Consider the following 22,369-nt stretch of genomic DNA (forward strand, 5'->3'; position numbering starts at 1 on the left):
GTGCTCGATCTGTTTGTCACGCTTTCTCTAGTACAAGGCAAGATAGTCCTGTCTTGCAAGTACAAGAGCAACATATTATTGCACTTTTACAGCATTTGCACTTTTCAGCATTTGTTGATTTTGTGAACTGAGTGATTTTCATAAACAGATTGGTACATCTTTTTAGTGCAGTTAAAAAAATAAAATATGCTATATATACCGTATATAGGCTAGCTATATAGCTGACCTGTTACATTACCTGTTACACCCACCATTACATTGCAGGTGCCTAAATTATCCTCTGTTTATGTCGTTTTTAACAATGAAAGTATTGCATCTTTGTCACATTCTAACATTGTTATTTGTTTCCCAAATGACACAAAGTAGTAAGCATGCTTGGCAATGAAGTGAAGTGCAAAGAGAATCCTTGAGGCATTGGTGTAAGCTTAGAGTTTACTAACCTATCTGAGTTTACTAACCTATCTGAGTTTACTAACCTATCTGAGTTGACTAACCTATCTGAGCTTAGAGTTTACTAACCTATCTGAGTTAACTAACCTATCTGAGTTAACTAACCTATCTGAGTTGACTAACCTATCTTAGAGTTGACTAACCTATCTTAGAGTTGACTAACCTATCAGAGTTTACTAACCTATCTGTGTTGACTAACCTATCAGAGTTTACTAACCTATCTGTGTTGACTAACCTATCTGAGTTTACTAACCTATCTGAGTTGACTAACCTCTCTGTGTGAGGATCTTTGCAGGAGCCATGAACTATTCAAGGTTTCTGACAGCTGTCAGCGCAGCACGGAAACCCTCAGCCATCCGAATGTTGAGTAAGTCCTGACTGTACATGTGTGTGTGTGTGTTGTACATGTATTATATTGTTTGTATCTAAAGTGGCTTCGGAAAGTATTCAGACCTCTTCACTTTTCCACATTTTGCTTTGTTACAGACTCTATTTAAAAAGTCCAATTCACATGCAATAATATGAATTGGACTTTTTAAAGTCCAATAAAAAAAGTCCTCTCTCTCCCTCTCTCCCCCTCCCTCACCTTTTCTCCCTCTCCCTCTCCTTCTCTATTATGGGGTATTCCTTCTCTATTATGACAGAGCGAAAACAAATGTTTTAAAAATGCAAATGCAAAAAACCTTTTCAACAAGTTAAATTGAGTCCATCTGAGTGCAAGGAGGACAATAGTTCACGTGAATTCGGAATGAACACGCACAGACAAACATACCCATAATAACATACAGTATTCTTCATGTGATGGATGGAAACTACATTGCATGTGCTGGAATTGTACTAAATAATGCTTTGTAGTAAAACCAAATAAACATATTTTCAGCCACTTTCTTTGCTGTATCATTTGAATTCATTTTTTGCAATCACAATTACGGATGTGAGCTTCTTGGCCTGAGTTGATGTTGGACTGTAGTTTTTACTCTCTGCCATTTGTAGGTATTTGTCACCAGGCCTCAGGGTAGCATTCCTGAGCAGTGTTGTACCTCCATTTGCTAAATTTGTAATGATTCCTATGCAAATCAGACTCCCTGTAAAAACTAAGATATTAATTCCAAAATCACATCCCTGCATTAAGATAGACTCAATTCAACTTGTTGAGTGACTTGTTGATGACATTGGGTCATGGCAAATAATACTTATCTAAATTAGCTATTTCTGAATTTAAATTTGAATACATTTACAGAAATAATTCTGTTTTTCCACTTTGTCATGGGGTATAGTGTGTGGATTGATGGTGGATTTTTTGGGGGGGCATTTTAAATTGAGTCTATAACACAACAACATGTGGAAAAAGTGAAGGGGTCTGTATACTTTCTGAAGCCACTGTGTAATTGTCCAAAAACACCAACGAAGTCATCTGTATGCACATATAATGCACATTTATTAGTATTAGTGAATAATGCAACATAATTAAACACATTTGAAAAGTAATAATAATAATATAACCCATTAATCATCACCTGTATTGAGATGAGATGTGTTGTATGAGACTAACCTGTCTTAATTCCTTCCTTGCTAAGCTGAGCTGCAGCAGCGGTCCCCCCCCTCCATGATCTCCCTGGCCGGGGGGGCGCCCAACCCCAACACCTTCCCCTTCCAGTCTGCCTCCTTCAAGATGAAGAACGGAGAGACGGTCACGTTCGATGAGACCATCATGAAGAGGGCTCTGCAGTACTCGGCATCTAATGGGTGAGCAGGGCCGGTCCTAGGCATTTAGGTGCCCTAGGCGAGAGTATGATTTGATGCCCCCCCCCTCCCCCAAAATGTTAGGGGTGCCACCACCACCACCACATTAAGCCACCAGTACTGCCTCGTCACCACCCACACATTCAACAGTAAAAATATGGACAACAATGGTTTCAAGACAAAAATATTATTTTTTATAAATTAAAATTACAGAAATCAGAAAACAAGGTACAAATAAACATATTCAAACATTAATAGTGCAATCAGAAATCAGAAAACAAGCTACAAAATTATTTAAATGTATTTGGCGCCATCCAGGCATTTGGCGACCGCCTAGTTCGCCTATGCCTAGGACCGGCCCTGCGTGAGTGAGCAGCAGACAAGTTGGTACCATAATTCAGGACTCAACATTCAATTCAATTCAACTTTATTGGCCATGTGCAGTGCACTAGGAACATGACTTGGTATTCTACCATGCTAAACAAGCTACAATACATACAACAGCAAGACGACAATACAACAAAACTAAAGACAAAAAATATATACAGTACCAATATGAGTGAATATTATGAATAAATATACTGTACAACTAAGTGCAAGAACATGTAAAGTGCAAGGTGCAATGATCAGCAGTTATTGAGAAGGGCTATGGGGCTTTGGGGAAGAAACTGTTCAAGTGGCGTGATGTTTTTGTCCTGGTGGCCCTGTACCCCTGTCCAGAAGGGAGTAACATGGAAAAGTCCATAACGACACTGCTCCTAATAAGCTGTAAGGCATAAGACTACTTAGATAACTGTATTTGTAGCTCCAGTACACAGGCTATATAGGACTCATGGTCAAATCGTGAGCTTATAATTATAAGGTTCTATCTCCGTTTAGGGCAGTTCAGATATTGAGCGTCAACGTTTTTACATTCCATTATGTTTTGTGAGATGGAACCTTTGTATTTTATTAATTACTAACTAAAAAATGACAACTTTTTAAAAACAACACCACACAGGCATTAATAAACACCTAATGGATCAGATTATGTAAAAAACTCAATTTTGACAAAAATTGAGATAGAACCTTATAATTCTAAAGTCACAAAATATATGGTTGAGTTTATAATGCAGAAACACAGGGGAGTCGAGGAGTTGAATGGCATTATGACATACCGGTATAATATTTCAGCTTTACATTGAAAGTTGTTTAGACAAAATGACTCTCTCCGATAGGTGCAGAAGCTACTCTAGCGGCGGTAGAACGAAGGTTATCTCTTTATGCGTCCTTATCTACTTTTACAGCTCTCTATGTAAACAGTGTAGCCTGAGGTTGTAGCTACCCTCAATCACAGATTGTCATGGCATTGGTTAAATCATACTGATAAGAGATAAAGCCGGGCTATAAAGCAAGGATAAACATAAATAAACATCTAATATATCACACTATTGAGGTTGATTACATAACGTGGCTCCCGTTCAAGTTGTATCATTGTCTATGGCTACTACTAAGAAGGTCATTGGTTGAGGTTTTGCATCACCAGGCTATGCATCATCATCATCTTGATTTGCATCATGATTGTTTTTGGATCTAAAAGGAAAGTGACCTGTGGCCTGGGGTGGTCCAGTGGTCTAGCACCGTGGTCTACAGTGCACACATATGCCCATGTCGGCATGGGTTCGGGTCCGGCCCATGCCCTGCTGACATGCCCTCTCTCCCTTCTTCTCCTTGCTTTCCTGTCTGTCTTCACTATATCTGTCCAATAAAATAAAAAATATGTGAGTGGGACTACCCCACTCAGAAAAAATAACTTTAGACCCACTTTTCTCCTCCATAGAATTCCAGAGCTGCTCTCCTGGATGAAGAACCTCCAGAAGGACCTTCACAACCCGCCTACGGTCAACTACAGCGCTGAGAAAGGTCAGATGGACATGTGTGTCACCACAGGGAGCCAGGAGGGTCTCTGCAAGGTACGGCAACCTCGGATGACTCATCTACTCGTTACACTGTTGTTCTGTTCTTTATCACGTTCACACAAAGAGAAGTGCACAGCTCCTCTCCTGGAAAGGCGTGACGTTATAAGGTTCTCTCTCCATTTTTGTCAAAATTTAGTTTTTTACATAATCTGATCCATTAGGTGTTTATTAATGCCTGTGTGGTGTTATTTTTAAAATGCTGACATTTTTGAGTTAGTAATTCATAAAATACAAAGGTTCCATCTCACAAAACATAATGGAATGTAAAAACTTTGACGCTCAATATCTCTGAACTACCCTAGACGGAGATAGAACCTTATAATTCTAAACTCACGTAAGGGTTTATGACTGTTATAATGTCATAATGTTTATAATGTTCACGAAGAAAGGGTTATGTTGACTGTCATTCCAGCAGGGGATTGTAGTAACAGTCTTCTAAGCATTTTAAGCAACTTATTATGTGTTATAAATAAGCAACTTATACAGTACTCGTCTTTAATGTTATGTTGTTTTTGGCAGATGTTTGAAATGCTGATCAATCCTGGAGACAACGTTCTCCTCGACGCACCCACATACTCTGGAACCCTCGCTGCGGTAAGAAGCCCTCCTGCTTAGCTAGATAGAAAACAAGCATGTTCTCCCAGCCCTAGGAATCTTTCTCTCACACACTCACCACCGGCATACACTCACGCACACATACATACATACATACATACATACATACATACATACATACACACACACATACATACGGTACTGTACATACATACATACATACATACATACCTACATACATACATACATACATACATACGCACACACTAGTCATGGCCCCTGATGTAGAGTCTTGAGTGTGCCTCCTGTACCAGTAAAACATCCCAGAAACACTCTTCCACAGTGTAGGTCACTTCACTCTTGTGAGGATATCCTCCTTTTTTTACGCTGAACTCAGCATCATGGCTGTCATCAAACTCATTGTCATACATCGGGTGAAACACCCCCCCCTCCCCTCCACACACACACAGACACAGACACAGACACACACACACACACACACACACACACAGACACACACACAGACACACACACACACACACGCACGCACGCACGCACGCACGCACGCACGCACACACACACACACACACACACACACACACACACACACACACACACACACACACACACATACACACACACACACACACACACACACACACACACACTCTTTTACACTCTATCTGTGTCATCCATCCCCAGCTGCAGCCACTGGGGTGTAATCTAATCAACGTCCCCAGCGACCAGCACGGTATGATCCCGAGTGGCCTGAAGGAAGTGCTGTCCCGCTGGGACCCTGCCGACACCCACAAGCCTGGCAGCAGCGCCCCCAGAGTCCTCTACACCATCCCCAACGGGGGGAACCCCACGGGGGCGTCCATGACCACCGAGAGGAAGAGGGAGGTCTACGAGGTACTGTCAAGTATCCCATAATATCCACTGTAGGAACACACACTGACTCATAGCATAGGGGAGGGAACCAATCTAAAAGTGTCATGCTTGTTATATATCCGTGCCACTGTAGATGGATTGATTTCCCCAATGGTTCTGTTTCATCCGAATTTAATGATTTTTTTTTTCTGGTTTTTTGATAGCTTGCGAGACAATACGACCTCCTTATCATCGAGGATGACCCCTACTACTTCCTGCAGTTTGAGAAGGTGAAAAGGCTTCGTTGTTGTTGATGTGTATCATATCCTTTGTCCATAAAAAAAAAGCCATTTGGATGCATAGCTCTCTGGCTTCACCCTTTCTGTATACTCACGTGTCTCTGTCACTCTGTCGTCTTTCTCTGTTTGTCTGTCTGTCTGTCTGTCCGCCCCCTCTCTCTCTCTGTTTGTCTGTCTGTCCGCCCCCCCCCTCTCTCTCTCTGTTTGTCTGTCTGTCCCCCCCCCTCTCTCTCTGTTTGTCTGTCTGTCCGCCCCCCCCCCCCCCCCTCTCTCTCTGTTTGTCTGTCTGTCCGCCCGTCTGTCTGTCCGCCCCCCCCCCCCCTCTCTCTCTCTCTGTTGCAGCCCTGGGCCCCCACTTTTCTTTCCATGGACGTCGATGGTCGTATCCTCCGGACAGACTCCTTCTCTAAGATCTTGTCGTCGGGGTGAGTCAGAGTGTTGGGGTGGAAGTTAAGAAGGGAATGAGTGCTTCAGTCACTGGAGCAGTAATGTTATAGGTATGATATGTTATGGGGTAATAGAAGAAGGTAGGTAGGTAGATCTGTAGGTTGGTTAATGGTTGGTAGGTAGGTAGGTAGGTAGGTTAATGGTAGGCAGGTAGGTAGGTTAATGGTAGGCAGGTAGGTAGGTAGGTAGGTTAATGGTTGGTAGGTAGGTAGGTAGGTAGGTTAATGGTAGGCAGGTAGGTAGGTTAATGGTAGGTAGGTAGGTAGGTTAATGGTAGGTAGGTAGGTAGGTAAGTAAGTAGGTAGGTAGGTAGGTAGGTTAATGGTAGGTAGGTAGGAAGGTAGGTAGGTAGGTAGGTAGGTTAATGGTAGGTAGGTAGGTAGGTAGGTAGGTAGGTAGGTTAATGGTAGGTAGGTAGGTAGGTAGGTAGGTTAATGGTAGGTAGGTAGGTAGGTAGGTATTATATAAAATATAATGTAATATATAAAAGTATAGCTATTTAAGTTTAATGTTATGCTGTTGACCCCTGGGTTAGGAGTTGGGAGAGTGCCCAATCAGATGTATATGTGCTTGTCATTTACAAGGCAGGACTTGGATTGTTTACTCAGTGGGAAAGTGACTTGTTTTTCCAGTTCAGGGGACAATTTAATAACACCGTTCAATTCCCAATACACACAGGATGCAGTCCTCCTGTGCTCCCAGAGACACTCAGCACATTGTTGTGGTGGTTTTTTCCACCGGTGAAATGGCCTCTGTCTGTGTCTGCCCTTTAGCATTAGCCCCTATGGACCACAGTGTGTGTGTGTGTGTGTGTGTGTGTGTGTGTGTGTGTGTGTATGTATGTGTGTGCGTGTGTGTGTGTGTGTGTGTGTGTGTGTGTGTGTGTGTGTATGTGCACTCGCACGCACGTGTGTGTGTGTGTGTGTGTGTGTGTGCGTGTGTGCGCTCGCACGCACCTGTGTGTGGACCACAGTGTGTGTGTGTGTGTGTGTGTGTGTGTGTGTGTGCGCGCTCGCACGCACGTGTGTGTGTCTGTTTGTGTAACCCTGTGTGTCTGTCATTGCAGACTGAGGATAGGCTTCGTGACTGGACCGAAGCCCCTGGTGGACAGAGTGGTTCTGCACATCCAGGCTTCTACGATGCACACCAGCACCTTCACACAGGTGAACGAACACATCCTCCCAGTTATTGTTTGCTTGATTTTTTATTTGATTTGATTTTTATTAGGAAATGTACAAATAGCATCATTTACACATTATGACACTAAGGAATGTCCAGAGGATGGCACTTGAAAGCATTATTTAAAACACTTATTTCCAAAGTGGTCCTCGATGGAAACATAAAATGAATAAAAACAAAACATCACATCATAAAACAGCATAAAAAACAGTATAAGAGCACAGCATGAAAAACACATATTAAAACACACAACATGGAAACATAAAGTGAACCGAAACAAAACGCTTAGTATTGTTGTAATGTTTCTTAGTCTCTGTCATTGTTTAAATCTCACATGAGGCCCCTTTCCTATGACTGTAATTTGAGCAGAAAAACAGGAAACCGGAAAACTGTTGAAAAACAGACAATTGTATGGTTTTATATGTGAGGTAATAATATTACAGAAATCTAATGTTCTTGGAAAGGGTAGGAGGGTACATACAGTATAATATCCACGACTGACTTTGTGTCTTAGACCAGTAGCAGAGAATAGACAGAAAGGATCGATGTCTGGCAGTTTAATCAATGTCAACACAGAGGTTTACTGGCCGAACGTGACAGTCAGGCAGGCAGGTCTGCTCTTCGTATGTGAACGTGTTGTTGTTGTTGTTGTTGTTGTTGTTGTTGTTGTTGTTGTTGTGAGGGGGGAAGCTAGAGACAATATATAAGGAAGTGAGTAACAGACTAGATTATTTTAAGATGCAATTACCTCTTTCTGATCGTCACTTCCTGTTTTTGACATTCTACTCATCTACTTACGGAGGGCACTAGAATTCCATTTGTTCAGAATGTGAGAGAACATGCAACAAAATTGCACTCTCAAGTCGCCCAACCATTTGCAAGTTGGAATGCACGGTAGTGTTATAACGCTTTAGTGGTAAATAACTGCACTCTGGACTGGAACTATACTGCATAACTTTTAGTCCTCTCTCTCTCTCACTGCCTCACAGCTCATGGTGTCTCAGCTGCTGCATGGCTGGGGACAGGAGGGCTTCCTCAACCACATAGATGGGTAGGTCACACCTGTGGTAGCCTCGAACGGCAGGCGTCTAGCTCTCCTATTAGACATACACTTGTGGTAGCCTCAAACGGCAGGCGTCTAGCTCTCCTATTAGACATACACCTCGTGAGCTTAGAATTATAAGGTTCTATCTCCGTTTAGGGTGGTTCAGAGATATTGAGCGTCAAAGTTTTTACATTCCATTATGTTCTGTGAGATGGAACCATAGTATTTTATTAATTACTAACTAAAAAATGTCAACATTTAAAGAAATAACACCACACAGGCATTAATAAACACCTAATGGATCAGATTATGTAAAAAACTCAATTTTGACAAAAATTTAGATATAACCTTATAATTCTAACGTCACGACCTGTGGTAGCCTCGAACACGAGGCTTCTAGCTCTGCTATCAGACACACAACAGTTGACAGAGATCACACCAGTAGCACTTGCATCAGGACACATCATCCACAATGGTCCAACTCAGTCGTTGATCACTAATTAACTTCTGTCCCTATAAAACATAGTTTGTATGTGGACATAAACTGCTATATACACCCTTATGTCAATACAGGACTGTAATTACTTTATGATTTCTTGAGCTTTTAATGATTGTTGTTGTGTATGATGTATTGCATTTATTAAAAACAATTCCTCTGCTGTACACTTTGCAATGAAAAGCATTGATATAAATAAAGTTGTTTCTTCTTTTTCTCTTGCAGGGTGATTGAGTTTTACAGAAAGCAACGGGACGCCATGCTGACATCTGCAGACAAGTGGCTCAAAGGTTTGTTTTGCACGCATCCCTTGATATTTAAGCCTAACATTTAAACATTCATCATTGTGATACTATATGTGGTAGAAAGCCATGTCATTGGCTGGACCAGAGATGTGTCCTTTACTTAAAACCAACATCTTTATCTTTATAACTGCAGCTTTTCCTGTATCCTTTAAAGCTGTACTCAGAGAGGGATGGGAGCAGTCGGTTTTCAAACGGCATTATGGGACAAATTCCCTCGCTAAAGCACTATAGCTGTCAAACAGGATCCTGGCTTAACTCTACTGTGTGTGTGTGTGTGTGTGTGTGTGTGTGTGTGTGTGTGTGTGTGTGTGTGTGTCTGTGTGTCTGTGTGTCTGTGTGTCTGTGTGTGTGTGTGTGTGTGTCTGTGTGTCTGTGTGTCTGTCTGTCTGTCTCTTTCTCTCTCTCTCTCTCTCTGTCTGTCTGTCTCTCTCTCTCTGTCTCTCTCTCTCTCTCTCTCTCTCTCTCTCTCTCTCTCTCTCTCTCTCTCTCTCTCTCTCTCTCTCTCTCTCTCTCTCTCTGTCTGTCTGTCTGTGTAGATGTGGCAGAGTGGCACGCCCCAGCTGCAGGCATGTTTCTGTGGATCAAACTGAAGGGCGTCCCAGACACGCAGCAGCTCATCATGGAGAAGGCTCTGGAGAAAGAGGTTGATCTAATTCACTGTGTAGCCTATTAACTCGTACTATTAAATCCCTGTTGCAATGTCATCTAGCTATATCTCTCAAATACCCTCACTTATGATGACACTGTTATAGCCATAGAGATAACATGTGTATATCTATGGTTATACAGTATGTTAGTACATTTGTGTGACTCCACATGAAGGAGTTTATCATGTTCTAAACTAGACTAAATATGAGTATTATGACAAACTGGCTTTCTATAACCTGCCTGTGCATGTATTGTTTTGTTAATAGTCCTAACCCCGCATCGGGGTGATATGCACTTAGGGTGAGGCTGGTGCATGTTAGAATAGGTTGTGGGGTAGTGCATGATGAGCTGATTGGTCTCTTTCTATGGGAAAAGAACAAGGAGCACAATTGGGCTATTTTCTTTTGTAGCATCATGGGAGATTTTCCTCGCTTCACTGAACAATTGAACGCTTTTGTAGTCAACTAGAAGACTTGTCCTGTGGGAGGAGAGGTTGAATAAAATGAACAGCATATCTGATATCAGCACACATCAATACACCTGAGGACCTTTGAACTGTTAAGTTTCACATAATCTTAGAGTTCTAAGATCGAACCTAAACTTTGGAGTGTTGAGCAAATGGTCACCAAACCAGACTGTGACAGAGTTTTCATAGGGTTCTAGAAGCAACACAGGTCCTGTTCTATCATGACCTTGATGCCTTGATGTTACAGCCCCTGTTTGGAAGGTCTTGTGGTCCCATGTGTGTTTCCCTGTGTATTGTTCTGTGTATTGAGATATTGCTTGTTTGTTTGTTCTGTGTGTCCAGGTGCTACTAGTCCCTGGAGGTGTGTTCATGATCAACAGCGCAGACCCCTGTCCTTACGTTAGAGCGGCCTTCTCCCTCTCCACACCGGAGCAAATAGATGAGGTAGATTCACACGCACATGCACACACACACACACACACACACACACACACACACACACACACACACACACACACACACACACGGATACACACAATCACATTCAGGAACGCAAACACACGCAAAACTTGACCTCTCACTCTCTCAACAGGCTTTCAAGAGGCTTTCTGCGCTCATCAAAGAAGCTTTGTGAGGATTCAGGCACAAAGAAGGAGGAGTCAGGCACAAAGAAGGAGGAGTCATGCACAAAGAGGGAGGAGTCAGGCACAAAGAAACTATTTTTCAGTGACAAGAGATATATTTTTTACAAATAGACTAACTTGAATCATAGAGCGAATCACAACCTCATTGACAATATGTTTTGCCTCGGAGATGACTGATTATGTTAATAATTTTGCAGGCATAATTTTACCTTAATAAGGTACACAATGTGACAATCCATTGACCTATAAACATACCTATGTATGTATACAGAGTATGTGATATGTCTAACAACAACAAAGCATTAATTGAGACCCTAAGCCTTTCGGAACACGAAAACTGTCATTGTTTTTTCATTTGTAAAAGCAGTCTTTAAACAGTCCAGCTAATTGTATCTAAAGTTAGCTGAAGTTAGTAGTATAGCTATTCGGTTGTTAAGTCGTGACGTGTTTCCGGGTCCAAAGTTGGCTGAGGCGCTCTCTTCGAAATGCCCCAGTAATAATAATAATTCATTATATTTGTATAGCGCTTTTCCGAGGCTCAAAGACGCTGACAAATATGGGAAAACGGGAAAGTGCTGTGTCCCTTGTTGTATGAATAGATCCCCTCGTCTAAAAAACGATTGAACTGTCATTCTACCGCTGTAGTACACTGGTACTCTGGTGCAGGGGATTTCTGGACCCGGAAATTGCTAAACGTCACGTTTGACGTCAGACTTAACAACCGAATAGCTATTTAAACAACTCTGAACCATGGATTACAGTGTATTGGCCCATGAACTACCTTCAGGGTAAGGAACCATCTGGAAGGTATAAAACAGTAAACTATCCCTTTAACCTAGGCTGTTGTAGCAGTAGTAGGTGTAGGTGTGTTGTTTGTTGGGGTGCCTTTGAGGACCTGACATGCTTTAGGAGATTTAACAATCCTGTGGTGACCTCTGTAAAGAATGTCTCACCACCTCCTCCAGTATGTAACGCCTTTCTGAGCTGAGCAGACCACAAGGCCCCTGTGTATGGTGCTTATACGAGGAGTGTGTAGTGTGTATGGTGCTTATGGGGAGTGCTTGTTTGTGTACAGATGAAACACGACTATCCTGTAACGGATACTCTCATAATAAACTGTTGAGGTTTTGTAACTTGTGAGGTGCATGCATGGGGGCATTGAAACATATCATTGTGTGACTCGTTTAAAATCAAAGACTGAACCCCACTTGACCGCAACACACCTCTTTGGGGATGTTACAGTGTGCGTAACATACAATATTTGCCTTATAGCTGACGAGGGAAGTAGGTTTCATTGCACCACAAAATTAAGTGCCATTGACCTAACTGACATTGACCTATTCATGAGGCTGTAGTAGGAGCCTACTTTATTTAAATCAATCAGATTCAACTGCAGTGCTTGGTGGCAGTCTGCCTGCATCTGGGACAGTAGCCACCACTGTGCTTGGAGAGCAGTTCCTTTTCAGACTCAATGGGAAAGAGAAGAACAACTGAGAAATGATGATCAATGTGCTTGGTTAATGTGTACATGATCTAATCTATAGACATGCTTTGTGTTTCAGTTTTAGGAACAATCCTCATTCGCTTGTCATTGATGTGCAAAGAAAGACCTCCGAATTGTTGTTGTTGTTTTAGTTTGAATTAAATAATTTATTCTGTCTGTCACTCATAACTCAAACAGCTGTAGCCTACATTTAGGAATTCACCGTTTTTTTTGTTTTTGTTTTTGTTTTTTTGCGGATGTGAATCTTTAGAGTTTGTGCGCGGCCCATTATATCACGACCTAGTTTTTCTGCTGGTTAGTAATTTCGTGAGTTTAGAATGATAAGGTTCTATCTCCGTTTAGAATGATAAGGTTCTATCTCCGTTTAGAATGAGAAGGTTCTATCTCCGTTTAGAATGAGAAGGTTCTATCTCCGTTTAGAATGATAAGGTTCTATCTCCGTTTAGAATGATAAGGTTCTATCTCCGTTTAGGGCAGTTCAGAGATATTGAGCGTCAAAGTTTTTACATTCCATTATGTTCTGTGAGATGGAACCGTTGTATTTTATGAATTACTAACTCAAAAATGTCAAAAACATTTTAAAAAATAACACCACACAGGCATTAATAAACACATAATGGATCAGATTATGTAAAAAACTCAATTTTGTGTTGACAAAAATGGAGATAGAACCTTATAATTCTAACGTCACGAGCTGACTAACAGAGGAACTGAGCCAAGCGAGGGGAGAGAGAGAGGAGATGGAGGCGAAGCTGCAATAACGGAATTCAGTCGGTCGGATGTTGATTTGATTGACAACATCATCTCCTTTAATATGGATTTCGTATAAACATTTGTCGTCGAACACAGAACAATTACGATGTAAGTAAGTATGCCGAATAACGAATGTTACTGGAAAAAAACGTTAGTTAGTCCGCGAAGATAAGGTAACGCAAGCTAGCGAAAAAGCCGTTTGTTAGCTATATAAGCTAGCTGGCTGTCCTCGTTAGACACAGCCTAGATATCACTATTATTTAGATTACTATTATATATATATATATTATTAATATTATATATTACTATATCTATTACTATAGATATAACGATATGTATGGCACCGAATAGCCTTGGGTGGGATAGCCAAATCAAATGGCTGTTCTTTTGTCTCTTACTAAATCTAAATCCAGCTAGCTTAGCATAGCCATTAATGTGTAAGTTAGGACCAAACCACTCCGCTATTTCTGACTCTAGCATGATACTATTATACCTCATAAGCCCATTTAATATCTGCAAATATGACATTAACGTTGGAAAACAGCACATGTGATGTAGGTGTTGACATAGGAATGAAAGAAAGTGAACGTTATCGATATGTATTTGTTTTGTATTAACCACAATAGAGCCAGGCTTTAAATGTCTTTGACTAGGGTTAGTAGCCTTGATAAACACCATTGACGTCCAACATTGTTGCTTTTACCGTCGAAAATGTTGCAGATTGTGGTTGTAACATTGTAACATTGTAACACACACAGGGTTTTAGGAAATTGATACAATTGATACATGTATCAATTTGCTAAAAACCTGTGGGTTGTTACAAACCACAATCTGCACATTTTCGACGGGGAAAACAATGTTGGACGTCAATGGTTTTATTTATCAAGGCTACAGTAACCTAGTCAAGACCATTAAACCTGGGTTGCAACAATGTGATGCATGTCAGTAAAAGCCTGTTTGGGTGTTTTACTAGGCTAGTGTTTGTAATATATTCACTGTTTTTTTTATTGGTTAAAAGAAATATGAAACTATTCGTATTCCAGATGCCCTTTAAAAAAAAGATCAACATAAGATCAGCAGTGTATAATTAGGCACCCTGGTTTCATTGACATTTGTCTCTTTCTCTTTCTTTCAGTGAAATGTTTGAAGATCTGGGAACACCGAACACCACACTGCCTCCCAACATCACGACCATCAGCAGATAGCCACTGAGTCTGTGGGAAAGCAAGGATGAAGATGCACATGAAATGACACAGATTCTCCTCCTCGGGTGATTAACCGACAGTAGAGAAAATGAATTGGGCCAGCGGATCATCATACGCCTTCTGGTTCATAGTAGTGTCCGTTATCAGTCCCCATGTCGGCGTCGGTGCCTCATCGATGGTGTCAGACGGAAACAGCACGGAGGAGAACGGGACTTTGGCAGATGGGTTTGTCCCTGTGGTGTTCGGGAAAGTAAGCCAGATCATCGCCCGCGAGGGGAACTGCGCGCTGATTGATTGCAATGTCACCGGAGAGCCCTTACCGAATATACAGTGGTTCAACTCGCATGGACTCCTATTAGACACCGAGACCAGTGGTAAGTCAAGTCAGGCTTCTATTCAAGTCGTTGAATACACAGTTGTCACTTGTCAGTGTCCCTAACGTGGCTAAAATTCTGTCAGGTTATAGCATACAACTCTGTATATCTCCATAATGAATTTGCAGACAATGTATGTTGATGCAGGAAGGAGGGTATTTTAGTATCATTCAGAGAGAGAGATTTCATTAGAAGGTCATCGAGAAACCAGACATTACAGTAAGATGACAGTGGTGTATGATTACTTATAAAAAAGAGATTATTGCTATGATGCAATGTCAATCCAGCCAGCCAGATGAGAACATAATCACCCATCAAAGCTATCATGATGATGATATGATGACAACAACACGTTGGCCAACCGGCTCCTTTCCACAATATTTGAGTACAAAAGTCATGGTCTGTCACAGTTGCGCAACTGCAGATGCATGATAGGCCTACATTGTACATGGCCTAATACACGTTCTGCTATTCTAGACCTAGTAGTAGCAGCAAGCCATGGTCTTAAGTTATTATGACATTTAACATTATATAAATTAAATTGGCACAATAAATACAGAAACATGCTCACTAAGAACAAAGAGCGCTAGGCCTAATTAAAAACCCAAAGAAACGTGACTCAATCACATCTTAAATATTAATGAGGTTGAACAGGATAGCATGGTAGTTGTCCCCTCAGTCCTCCTAGCCAACCTGGGTGGAGGAGATAGGAGAGACAGAGTGAAAGAACGACGGAACATTTGAGAAGTTGCCCCCCAGCATTATAATTAAATTATCAACTACAGGACAATTGGTTATCCCAAGGGGAATGTTGTTAAAGCTACACTCTGGGATATGACGTCAATGTGGAAAAAAGCAGGGTGACACTGACTACCGGTGATGATTTCAAAACTCGGATCAAGAATCGAGATGATACGATCAACTCCAGCACGCATATTGCAGTGCCTAGTGCCTACCCTTGTTCACATCTTTACTTAGGCCTACTCTAAAATGTCTTTGGTAAAAAATTGCTGCGACTTCTTGGCATGACATCATATCCCAGAGTCTACCTTTAAGCTCTATCTTTCAATCTTGTTGGTTCAGTCACCTGCGAAATAGGAAGAATGTTAACTGGATGTGTGTGAGAATCTGTTGGAACTTACACTCAACATGGAGAAACTTGTTTATGAGTTAATATGAAACACAGCACCTTGTATCTGTGACATGATAACATTAATATCTGAGTTAACACTTTATTAGGAACACTATACTAATACTGGGTAGGGCCTCCCTTTGCTTTCAAATCTCAATTATTTGTGGCATGAATTTCACAAGATGTTGGAAACATTCGTTTGAGATTCTGGTCCATGTTGACATGACTGCATCACGCAATTCCTGCAGATTTCTCAGGTGCTCTTTCAAGCTGTGAATCTCCCGTTCTACCACATTCGTAAGGTGTTTTATTGGGTTCAGAGTCGGTAACTGGGAAGGCCACTGAAGAGCACTGAACTCATTGTCATGTTCATGAAACCAGTTTGAGACTACTTTTGCTTTGTGACATGATGCATTATCATGCTGTAAGTAGCCGTGATTAACCAAAGATGGGTACATTGTGGCCATGAAGGGATGCACATGGTCAGCAACAATACTCAAATAGGTTGTGGCATTCAAGCGATGATTGATTGGTATTAACGGGCCCAAAGTGTACCAAGAAAACATTCCCCACACCATTACACTACCTCCACCAGGTTGGATCGTTCAGGTGATCCTAATAAAGTGTTTGAGTGTATGTGGTTGTGCTCTTAAAGGGGGAATATGTTACTTTATTGGAATGTGCACTAGTCACTATGAGAGATACAGTGAGAGAAAGTATTTTGGGCTTTGGAATCCATTAACCTCTGTTACGAACCTGTTGGGACATGCTTAGCAGTTGCTGATGCCTCCCTGTTGCACATTAGCTTTGTAGTTTTCACCTCTCTCTCACACACACACACACACACACACACAGAGGAAGTAAACCTATGTTCTCAGCCGACAGCCTTGAACACTTAACAAGGCAGGGTTGTGGTAAATGTAATTGCTACATTTCCGTTACTCATTCAGCTTTTCAAGAGACACGACACACTCGGCGATAGATGAATTGAGGGGGTGTAATAGGCCTATTCATTTTCTTTGAAGGATTTTTTTCTTTTTCTGAGTCGGGTAGTTCTGGTCCCACTCATATTTGTTATTTTATTGGATAGATAAGTGAAGATAGATGGACAGTAATGTAAGGAGAAGAGGGCATGTCCGCAGGGCATCGGCCGAATTTGAACCCATGCCAACATGGGCATATGATTGTGTACTGTACATATGCATATGTATACTGTACACCGCGAGGCTAGACCACTGGACCACCCCAGGCCATTTTTTGTCTTAGTGTTTAAGCTCAGCCTCTGGAATTGTATTCCCTCTGTTGTGACACTGGCCCACTCAGAACGAACCGTTGGCACAGGGAGAAATTAACTCACCTATCCAGTATCCACCGTCATATAACATCCCCACAGTGTCATCCAGTGACACTGCAGCAGTAGGCCTTTATTAATATGATAGTCTGGTTTAAATCCATACTCCTCTTCTTTACTCACCAACCAGAAATTACATGGTTGGTCTGGATGAGACAAAGAGCTTCCTAAAATAGAAAAAGTCATATGACTGGGGTTTCTTACTTGCAGTTTCAGCCTACATCTTCTCCACTAACACACACAGTAGAATATTGGACATGCTAGAACACTAGAACACTAGAATATTGGACATGCTAGAACACTAGAATATTGGACATGCTAGAACACTAGAATATTGGACATGCTAGAACACTAGAACACAGTAGAATGTTGGACATGTTAGAACACTAGAACACTAGAATATTGGACATGCTAGAACACTAGAATATTGGACATGCTAGAACACTAGAATATTGGACATGCTAGAACACTAGAACACAGTAGAATGTTGGACATGTTAGAACACTAGAATATTGGACATGCTAGGTCAGTTTTGTCATCGGTTCCGTTGACACATCAGAGCTGGTGTAGTGGCAGATGTTGGCTTGATGCATGTTCCTTCCTGGCAGTTTCTCATTTACATAGGTAGGTTGTTTGTGTTCCGCTCAGGACATTTGTCGCCCTGTAACCCACATTCACCACCCAGTACTTTTCCAGATGGGCTCACTATAGCCCCTCCCTCTATTTAAATATTGAACAACATGGAAGAAATAATGAGGTCACCCACTACTACCTACTACAGGGTTCCCGCCCTGGTCTTAAAAAGCCTTAAAGTCTAAAATCCTCCTACGCACTCCAACTTATAAGGCCTAAAAAGGTCTCACATTCCAGTTATACGGTCTAAAAATTAGGTGCTAGGTCTTAAAAATGAGATCCTGGCAAGGAAATCAGTCCGACCACATCTATTTACGCGGAAATGAATCAAGCTGGAACAAAAAAAAAAAGCCAATTCGCTTCCTTTTTTGTCTATGGCAGGGAAATCCCTCATTTCATCACCTCGAGGATGATAAAAAGCTATCATATGGTGTCGCGAATAGGTCTAAAATTCAATTCAAAGAGGTAAAAAAAAAAGTCTAAAAAGGTCATAACATTTGACTTGTTGGAACTTGTAGGAACCCTGTACCTATTATTCAGCTTTAACTTCTCAGGAAATAAGTTTGCTCAGTAATTAAGGTAGTGAGGTCACGCAGTAGGCCACAGCCGATGTGTAGGGTTGCTGCCTGCAGCTGCTGCAGGAATTAGCCTATATTATCGCTCGATGAATCCAATTCTTATTTGATATTGAATAAATAGAGTTCTGTGCCAAAATGTAGTAATGCATTTCATCAGTCGCCTGATTCCATAAATACATTTAGTTGAGTTGTGTTATGAGTGAGCCTAGAAGTACAGCGTAAGCATGTCTGTGTAAAACTTGAGGCCTTTTGAGCGAGGCTAGGCTGCTCATGACACGCTGCAGTAGAGACCTGGGGCCTCATTTATAAAGCTTGCCTACGCCCAAAAATGGACAGAAACTAGAGAAACGAGCAACTGCGACTCCGCTGGCAGAAGGATGGAACCGGAGAAAGGCTTTGAAATGGATACCATTTTATAAATCCAAATGTTGGTGTGCATAAATGTTCTTGCTTTGCGTACGTACACAAGCTTTTTACGCCAGTTCTACGCAAAGCTTTCTAAATGAGGCCCCTGCTCTTTGACTGCAGCTCTAGAATCTAGGAAGATTCTAGAATCTTTTTACCCGAGAAATATATCCTTGTGGTTTCCTGTTATGTGGTTGTGTGACATACGATTGAGAATATGAGTCATGGTTCTCAAAATGCAGTTGGTTAATGGTTACAGTGAATTTTGTGACTTAACTCAACAGTTTTTCACACTTTTTTCCTCTCTGTCCCTCTTGTGTCTGCAGAGGGGAAGTGGTGGCTGACAGACGATGGCATCCTCAACATCACCGACATCACATTTGCTGATCGTGGAAGGTACACATGCATGGCGTCCAATGTCTTTGGCAGCTCCAACTGCTCGGTCATCCTCCGCGTGGTCATCATGAACGGGGACATGGGGGTCTACTACATGGTAGTCTGCCTGGTCACCTTCACCATCATCATGGCACTTAACATCACACGCCTCTGCATGATGAGCAGCCATCTGAAGAAGACCGAGAAGGCCATCAACGACTTTTTCCGCACCGAAGGTGCAGAGAAGCTCCAGAAGGCCTTCGAGATCGCCAAGCGCATCCCCATCATCACCTCCGCCAAGACCCTGGAACTGGCCAAGGTCACCCAGTTCAAGACTATGGAGTTCGCCCGCTACATCGAGGAGCTGGCGCGAAGCATCCCGCTGCCCCCGCTCATCATGAACTGCCGCACCTTCATGGAGGACATCTTGGAGGTGGTGGGGGTGGACGAGATGAGGCACACCTTCCTCCGACAGGCACCCGAGGGCCACTGCGACTCGGGATGCATGGTGGCCACACTGGGGGCCGGGGACGTCTTCACCATCCTCCGGGAGAGAGAGAGGGAGAGGGAGAGGGAGGGTAGCGGATCCCCTGCAGCCGATTCGGACGACGCGTCCCTGCACGAGCAGCCTCAGCACATCGCCATCCAGGTGTCCATCCACCCACCGCTGGCCATCGGATACCCACAATGTCTCAGCATTGAGGCCCCGCCCCCAGCAGAGAACACGCCCTCATCCCCTCCCCCTATGCACGTGGAGCAGGAGCAGGAGGAGGAGGAGGAGGCGGAGGCGGAGGCGGAGCCAGAGGAGCAAGCGGCTTCAGAACCGGAGCAGGCTGAGCCAGAAGCAACCAATAATAAGCCCCAGCTTGGCCAGGTCATCTATGAAAGCCATGTATAATAAGGTCAAAACAACAACAGTCCTTTAGTATGGGAGGAATGATCCTGCTATGCATTAACCCCCTCCCAAAAAAACATATGTAGAAAGGTCAAGAATGCCTTTTTTCTTTTCACTTTTGAAAGGAAAAAAACTCCTCAACCTCATTATGTAGGTCCTCTGGTTAATAAATAATCAACCTGATAAAGACAATGACTATAATGTTTTCATGCTTATGGATTTTCATGTTGAATGTACATGGGAGAGGATATTTGTATTAATTAGTAAAAGCATTGTAGTGGGCCATTTTATTTGTTAAATTTAAGTAAGCAAGCAGACACAAGAGAGCTGTCTGCATATCAACTCAAACACATAGCTAATATATTCAGGAAAATGATCGAGTAATTAATGTTTTTTTTGTTTTGTTTTTGCAGTATTAGATTTTATGATGAATTAATTAATTTGCCTCAAAGCTGATATGCCAGACCACAAAAGAAGCTTCTTTTGTTTCAACTTCAAATGAACAACACACATCTAATCACTGTTATCACTGTCAAGCAACCTGCTATTTCAGTATGATGAACTGCCTAGTGAAAAATGCATGCTGGATTGATGACAAAAAAGAAGAGAAAAAAAGACTGATATGAAAATGAAATTGTGGTCTTCAGTCAAATTGTGTTATTCAAGATCTATATAACGCTCCTCCACGAGTTAATAGCCATATAGCCTCTATATTGACAACATTGTTGGTTGTGACATTATGACTAGAATTTCATACCTTTGGGCAATAACCACTATAGCCCTTGTAGTTAGTGGTTAATTTAAACATTTCAGTAAATGTGTGTATTGATTATTATTATTATTATTATTACTACTATCATCATGATTATTATTACCCCTCTGTGGTGTGTTAATGATCATGCACAACTAGATTTAGAAGTGTTATCTTTTGCCTTCCTATGGCCTTCCATGTTAGTTTCCTTAGAATAAAAGATTGCTGCTTTGTTTCTCCACGTCCTCTTTCTTTTTTTCCTCCATTTTCCTTTTTAATGTTTAAGTTTCTTGTCTTTGTTTTATTTGGGTCGTTAAACCTTCGGCCCTCCCACCCTACTTGCTTTAATGGAGGCTACAGTGCATTCTGCTGCATGTGAAAGGAGAGGGCTGTATTGAGATTACCGGTAGTCTTTCCGGGACTAAAATACTTTCTTCTTGCTGCAATAGTCTGGTGGGGGGAGGGAGGGGGGGTTGATGTTGTACTGCTTTAAAACGGCGCTCTTCAAATGGCACCTTTTTTGTAGTGGAATAAAAAAACTGTCTGCTGTGTGACCATGGTTGTCTCTGTTTGGTCTCTGTTTGGTTAATGATACAAAGTAACTGTGCTGTCATAATAGGACTCCATCTCGCTCTGTCTGTCTCTCACACACACAGACAGACGGAAGACCCACAATGTCTCATTGTTGTGTCATCACCTCATTCACTTCTCTAATCAGCCTGCCAGTTTTTCCACTGTCACACAGAACAAAAGAGTTCCATCTTGTAACCATAGTAACTGGTTATTATAGATGGGGAAACATTTGTATAAGCATTAGTCCTCACAGGAGTGCTGGTTTGCTAAGCAAAATGGATAATTGAATGCACAGAACCTACCTAATATGTGGTTACAAACACACACGGCTTCCACATGTAGCTAGATAAAGGGCTATCTTTAGATTAATCATGCACAAAGGCTTGTATGTAGAGTGAATGGAAAACCTTGTGACTGGTGGACCGCGAGTGATCTCTGTACTGTAATGGGAGACTTGGAGGTTAAAGGGAGGGGCGTGTGTTGGTGAGCAGGACTGGGAACAGACCCAGGCAGACTGCACAGAGCTCAGAGCTGGCTTCTAGGCTCGGCCTTTGTACTGCTTACAAACCCCTCCTGGGAGGCCAGCACAAAGGCCGGTTTGTTTTGGAAGTCTGGGTGGCAGAGTTGTGCTCTCCTCTTCCTCTACTCCACACAGTTCCACCCCTCCCTTCCTCTTACCCTTGTGTGCCAACAACAGAACAACTTCTGTGAGTTGCCTCCTGTAGAAAACTGCCT

The 22,369-nt window shown here is 42.1% G+C and overlaps 2 protein-coding genes across 3 annotated transcripts; both read left to right on the top strand.

Moving 5' to 3' along the window:
• The first annotated feature begins 374 nt into the window (after window positions 1-374).
• aadat (aminoadipate aminotransferase) lies at window positions 375-12,253 on the top strand. The gene is made up of 13 exons (XM_080547651.1): window positions 375-817; window positions 2,028-2,196; window positions 4,013-4,145; window positions 4,671-4,745; window positions 5,409-5,618; window positions 5,801-5,866; window positions 6,218-6,300; window positions 7,389-7,485; window positions 8,491-8,552; window positions 9,268-9,332; window positions 9,884-9,990; window positions 10,804-10,905; window positions 11,054-12,253. The coding sequence occupies exons 1-13, from the start codon at window positions 751-753 to the stop codon at window positions 11,093-11,095; spliced, it is 1,278 nt and encodes a 425-aa protein (XP_080403777.1). The 5' UTR covers window positions 375-750; the 3' UTR covers window positions 11,096-12,253.
• Window positions 12,254-13,337: 1,084 nt separating this feature from the next.
• On the top strand, window positions 13,338-21,513 carry mfap3l (microfibril associated protein 3 like). Of its 2 annotated transcripts, none has more exons than XM_080547429.1 (3): window positions 13,338-13,470; window positions 14,498-14,941; window positions 19,367-21,513. In XM_080547429.1, exons 2-3 carry the CDS (start codon window positions 14,656-14,658, stop codon window positions 20,311-20,313), a joined length of 1,233 nt encoding a protein of 410 aa, XP_080403555.1. In that variant the 5' UTR covers window positions 13,338-13,470; window positions 14,498-14,655; the 3' UTR covers window positions 20,314-21,513. The 2 variants fall into 2 exon arrangements, with proteins under 2 accessions (XP_080403555.1, XP_080403556.1); XM_080547430.1 differs by having other exon boundaries at window positions 13,342-13,474.
• Window positions 21,514-22,369: the final 856 nt, after the last annotated feature.

Source organism: Nansenia antarctica, assembly GCF_963989245.1.
Source record: "Nansenia antarctica genome assembly, chromosome: 17".
Classification (NCBI taxonomy): domain Eukaryota; kingdom Metazoa; phylum Chordata; class Actinopteri; order Argentiniformes; family Microstomatidae; genus Nansenia; species Nansenia antarctica.